The sequence below is a fragment of the Branchiostoma belcheri genome, unplaced genomic scaffold (genome assembly GCF_001625305.1).
Source record: "Branchiostoma belcheri isolate BF01 breed outbred unplaced genomic scaffold, Haploidv18h27 scaffold2, whole genome shotgun sequence".
NCBI lineage: Eukaryota > Metazoa > Chordata > Leptocardii > Amphioxiformes > Branchiostomatidae > Branchiostoma > Branchiostoma belcheri.
Window position 1 is genome coordinate 8773555 of NW_017803490.1, and position 6122 is coordinate 8779676.

Below are 6122 nucleotides of genomic sequence, written 5' to 3' on the forward strand. Positions count from 1 at the left end.
AGGCGGTTGTCCCGATGGTCCTGGTGGTCGCCCTGATGGTCCTGGTGGTTGTCCCGAGGGTCCTGGAGACATGGGCGGTTGTCCCGAGGTTTCTGGAGACGTAGGGGGTTGTCCCGAGGGTTCTGGAGACGAAGACAGTTGTCCCGAGGGTCCTGGAGATGTAGGAGGTTGCCCCGAGGGTCCTGGGGACGTAGACGGTTGTCCGAGAGGGTTCGTGGAGACGTAGGCGGTTGTCCCGAGGGTCCTGGGGACGTAGGCGGTTGTCCCGAGGGCCCTGGGGTGGAAGCTGGGTGAGAAAAGACAATCACAACAATGAATATGCCGTAGTTTCCCTCGAGGTTCCAGTATGGCACCTGTCAGGTACAGACATCTGCCACAAGTACAGGTGAATGTTCGGAGGATGGTAGTCGCCAGTTACGCATATCACAGACTGGTGGTTAAACCCCCTGTCAATATTATGTTTGCTACGTTTCCTCTTCTTCCGTTCTAAATAGTGATCTATGACCTGGTCAATGACCTGATTTGTTGAGGTCTGTCACTTTGGTAACTGGTGTTGGGTTACACAATGTTGCAATTTTATAGTAGGAGGTATTTAGACTCCTGTCTGACCATATATGTGAATATATTTGAGTAAGAATTAACAGAGCAGACCATATGCGAAGGTAAACATTATGCATTTGCTTTGCAAATGTTACATTTCTTGTTGAACATCTCATTTGTTTGGTAATTCTCTACAATCCATAACTGCTTAGAAAAAGGCCTGGCGGAGGCTAGAAAACATACCGCAGTTCGCTTCATCGCCTCCCGTGGAACAGTCCGGAGTCCCGTCGCAGACCTGCCAAGGGTCGATGCACTCCGGCGGGGAGGGGTTCGGGCCGGTCGGGCTGGGGCCATTCCCGGTAGGGAAATCCACGTCACACTGGAACTGCCAGGAAGAGCACTGGCCGTCTAAAATGGAGAAGACGAGTATTGGGTTTCATATAATCCCAAAACTGATCTTTTCGTGACTGCAAGGCAATATTCATTAATTGTCTAGGCTGTATCCATTTGGCTGTCGTAAAAAAAGATACCCGTACAAAAAAGCAAACCTGATAAAAAACGAAAACCCGATAAAAAACTAATAAAGTACAAAGAGCACTGACCGCCTGGGAAGACGAGAACTAGGTTTTAGACAATCTCCAAAGAGATATTTTGGTGGCTGTAAGACAGTATTCATTAACCTGGATACCAAACCTATTATAGCTCCCGAGTCCTACATTCTCTTAGCAAATAGCAGAGAGGATGTAGGACTCGGGAGCTATGATAGGTTTGGAGAGGATGTAGGACTCGGGAGCTATGATAGGTTTGGAGAGGATGTAGGACTCGGGAGCTACAATAGCTTTGGTAACAAGGCTAAGTATTCATAAATTGGCCAGGCAGCATCCATTTGCCAGGCAGTTACCATTTTCCAACCATTTGGTTGGCATAGAAAAGATACCAGTACAAAATCGTTAAAAATCAGGCAAAGCCTTAACTTTTGCATCGAGAGTAGCATTTAGAAGTGAGGATATAGTCCACACAGCCGTAGCCGTATTCAGGGTCCCAATACGGCATTTGCCAGGGGCTACAAGTACTGGCTGTGGGAATGGTGAGAAAAGACAATCTCTCTCTCTCTCTCTGTCTCTCTCCGTGTCTCTCCAGAAAGAGAGTGGATGAAGAGAAGAAAGATGGCAGCCTAAACGGTAATGTATAATTATACAATGTTTGTGTTGAGCGTACCGCAAGAGTCCTCGTCCTCTCCGAAGGGGCAGTCCCAGTTGCCATCGCACCTCAGACTGGAGTTCACACAGGTCATGTTTCCTGCCCAGCTAAAACACTCGACCTCCCCCTCCGTGCAGTTACCAGTGAACAGGGTACCTGCGGATAAACACGGAAAGGTGGTTCAAATTCGTTGTTGTATCCAGAACCATGCTTAATCCAGAAGCTTGCTCACGCACGGTAATGTCCAAGCAGATCCTAGGGTGGAAAAAGACAGTATATCAAATTGGTCAGCCATGGCGTATGGAGTCTCTCTGGCTAATGGATACTGCCTGGCCAATTTGATACTGTCTTTTGACACCGAAAGGGATCTGCTTGGAGATTATGGTTCTCGATCGTCCACGCGTATCCAGAACCATGCTTTATACAGAACAGTGCTCAGGCATGGTTCTTGATGCTATGGATGATGAGTAATAGTCTTATACAACGCTAGATAATTAGTGATCTTTTACACCACTAAATCCTTACATTGTATGTGTTTCAATTGTTCATTTGAAAATACAAACGGAGAGAAGGGATCTAACGTTATCATCATTGTCCCCAACCCACCCCAACGTACCAGATAATTCTGCCTGTTATACATTCAAAATACGGGGCAGAGTGAGTGAATGAATAGGAAACAAAAAGTTGCATCAGCTTAAATGACAAGTACCCACCGTTGTGGCAGTTGTCCTCATCCTCCCCCAGAAAACAGTCCCGGACGCCGTCACAGACCAGCCCGGAGTCCACACAGGAGGCGTTCCCACCCAGACTCCAACATTCCTTCTCCCCGGGTAAGCACACGGCACCTGGACACAGACAGGAATAAACATGTTAATGCATACTAATCTTCAAGCAGACGCACAACCTGCAGCAGTCTCTCCACAGGAAATGCATGCCCTCACTGTGCCGGTCTCTAGAACTCACCCCACCGGCAGAACGTTCATACATACTGCAGTACACATCTGGAACAGTTTTCCAGACAAGGTGGTAGGCCTGATCACTGACAACAACGTCCAGTCATGTAAAACAAGAGTGCACTGGCATATTCCTTCCACCATCAGGACTTCTGCATGTAGCTAGAACATTGCAGAAGTCCTGGTGATGGAAAGAGGATAACTTCAGTGACAGATTGAAGAGATTTCAAAATCAGCTGCTTCGTAAACCAAAAACTACGCCAGAAACATCTGACAGTTTCCAAAATCATATCCAGTTGCTTGAGCAACTGTTTTTGGTGTATCTTATTATGTAGATGCATAATCTTCATGGACGTAATGATCACGTATCTTACCACAATCCCTCTCGTCTTCACCGGAGGAACAGTCCCGGACTCCGTCACACACCTGCCACGGGTGGACACACTCCGGACTCGAGCTGTTTCCGGATCCGGACTCCGAACCCGGAAAGTCCTGGTCGCACTGGAATTGCCAGGAGGTGCAGCGGCCCTCTGAGAGCAAGACGGAAACAAGTGTTGAAGATCAAAACACTCGTGTCCAAGAACATGTATGGATTGATCAATGGATTCACTTCAGTTACTTTTATGACAATTCGTCTATTCTTTCTACCCTTTCTCTCCTCTCTCTCATTTTCTATACCCGCAGTGGGTATATCTGTGTGTGTGTGTGTGACTGTGCGTGTGTGGCTGGATGAGTGTATATGTGTTTTCCTGTGTGTGCGCATGTGTGTGTGTGAGTGTGGTGTATGTGTGCCTGTGTGTGTCTGTGTGTGTGTGTGTGTGTGTGTGTGTGTGTGTGTGTGTGTGTGTGTGTGTGTGTGTGTGAGTATTAATGCAGTTTATTTTTTTCTTTCCCTATGCATACACCATGCTGTGTGCTAACGTAGGTTCTCCATTCCCCATGCACTGCCACAGTGCGTACCACAGTTATCCTCGTCTTCCCCGAACGGACAGTCCCAGTTGCCATCGCAGGCCAGACTGGCGTTGACGCAGTGCGGCTCCGTCCCGTTCAACCCTGGGCTCCAGCACTCCATCTCTCCCTCGGGACACACACCGCCTTAGGGGGGAGATAAAAAGTTAGATATTTGACTCATTTTCATCAACCTTGTCTTATCCTTGTCTAACTCTGTTTCCTTTTGGACTACTCGTACCAAAATGTGTCCCCACATAATGAAGATGTTGATCTTGAGATTTCACCAGTGTCACTGTCAAAGGTAGTGGATGCTACCTGAAACGTCTGACCGTTTCCTAAATCACATCCAATTGCTTGTCAATGAGTAACTATTTTAGGTGTATCTTGTTAGATAGCTGAAAAAATTTAAAGCAGAAGAGAAGTACTACGTCTGTTCACAAAGTTCCATGACTAGCTTCAACAAGTATTCTGGAGGGGAGGGCAGTGCTAAACTTCATGCTAATTCTCCGAATCAAACCCCTGCTTGGAGAATATTCATCAAGTTTAATAGTATATATAGATATATCAGCCTATAATTATATAACCAAGGATGTGTTTTGAACCGCATTCTTATTGAAGGCCCGCCTTGCGGAAATGAGTAGCGCTGTCTATTCATTCCCATAGGAAGTTACTTTAAGAGTGCCCAAGTGTAACAAATTGTGTAGGAAACATATTTCTAAAAGCGTAAAAGACTGTAAATGACGGTTCAATTCAGAACCCTGTCAGGGATCTCTGCTAGTCTCCACCGGGGAGCTGGAGCTTCTCTGGCCAATTAATACCCTTTTTAGGCCGATTTCTACGATTTATTCACCCCGCAAAAGAAGTCTGGTGGAGACTAGATCTCTGCATGGTTGTATCATATTGAATGTGATCTCCAAGCATTATTAGAAGCTCAATAAACAATTCGATATACAATTCCATTCAATATATTGTAAAGAAAAACAATTCATGATTAACTTACGAGAGATACATTGCATGATGGGGTCCAGCTCATTCGGCAAACCCTCGCACTGCCTGGTGACGTCAAACATCGCTAGGATGTCGTCACACTGTTCCATGACGTCATCACACAGGGTCTGGCAGAGCGGCCGGTCCAGACAGGCGGAGCAGACGAGAAGTGACGCGTTGTCATGACAACCGCTAAGATTGAGGTACATGGACATGATTCAAATAATTTCCATATTAAAGAAAGAAATATCGGTTCTAATGTTTCTTTTTGCTATGTGTATGACATGTTTGTAATTTTGGTCTCGTATTAGCTTTACTGTATAAATCTAATGTTTCGTTTTGTTGTGTTGGCATGTAATACTATGTAATTTTGGTATTAGCTTTATTGTAGGAATACATGTATATGTCATTATTTTTACCAGTGAAATACATGTCTTTTTACTCCCAGGAAAAGAAATGTAGAAACTAGAAATGTAGCATTAGCAAAAGTATAATGTTTGCCTTCACATGGTCTAGCCTAACAATTCTTACTCAAATACATTTTTCATATACCAGTATTTGGTGACAAGCTCACAAACTCTGCAACTTGCTACATAATGTTATCCAACACCACGGGGTATCTGCAAGAGCACTAGTTACCATTGTGACAGATGTCTGGTCTAGGTCATTGACCTTACGTTTTGTGCAAGACAAAGTGTTTTCCTTCTGCGAAGTTCAGTATAAAGACTTCTTTAAAGGGCCCATCACCATTCACTGAACCGCGACGGAGGCCGGATACAATGTACCCTTAACCCAGTGTTGACGTCACCCTTCAAAGAAGCCACGTGACAAGCCTCGCTGGGTCAGTCTACTGAGGAAGACCAGAGTGACTGGTCGAAAGCTCTAAATGAGAGAACTTCTTTGTGTTGGATCTAAAGTTTTAACTCTAACATGTAATTACCAACACAGATGAACTTTCATGATAGTACTTCTTTAAAGGATTTGTGTTTGTGAGCCAATTCGTCTTACCTTTCAATGACTGACATCATGTCTACAAAGGTGTCGTTCCCGTCCATGATGTCATCACTGAAGTTACCCAGCATGCCCCACATGTCGGTGGTGTTGGACATGACCTCCTGACATAGGTCATAGGTCACCGGGTCACAATCTGAGAGGGTGGGGCAGACTTTGTTATTAATAGTTCATTTATTGCTAAAAAATTCAAACATGTTAATTCTATGTAGGTGTAGGAAACTAAACCATTTGGGTGTATGTTCGTACTTGCAAAGCAAAAAAAAATGGTTGCCTGCTCCAAAATTTACATGTAGACATACTCTATATAGATGCACCGGACCTGTGTAGAACTAGAGACATCTACAATGGTTTAAACTAGGTGTAAAAGACGCAATGAGTGGAATATTCTGTCCGCGATTTGTCAATGAACTATTACATGTACATACACACACACACACACACACACACACACACACACACACACACACACACACACGA

General features: G+C 44.9%; 1 protein-coding gene across 1 annotated transcript in view; it reads right to left on the reverse strand.

The window, feature by feature from the left end:
- Positions 1 to 6122, reverse strand: part of LOC109468912 (fibrillin-1-like) — a 58682-nt gene that overhangs the window by 44194 nt on the left and 8366 nt on the right. The window contains exons 6-7 of the mRNA XM_019767293.1: positions 3637 to 3788; positions 1759 to 1867 (exon numbers count right to left, since the gene is read on the reverse strand). Coding sequence (XP_019622852.1) covers positions 1759 to 1867; positions 3637 to 3788 — 261 coding nt within the window. The remainder of the gene's footprint in view (positions 1 to 1758; positions 1868 to 3636; positions 3789 to 6122) is intronic.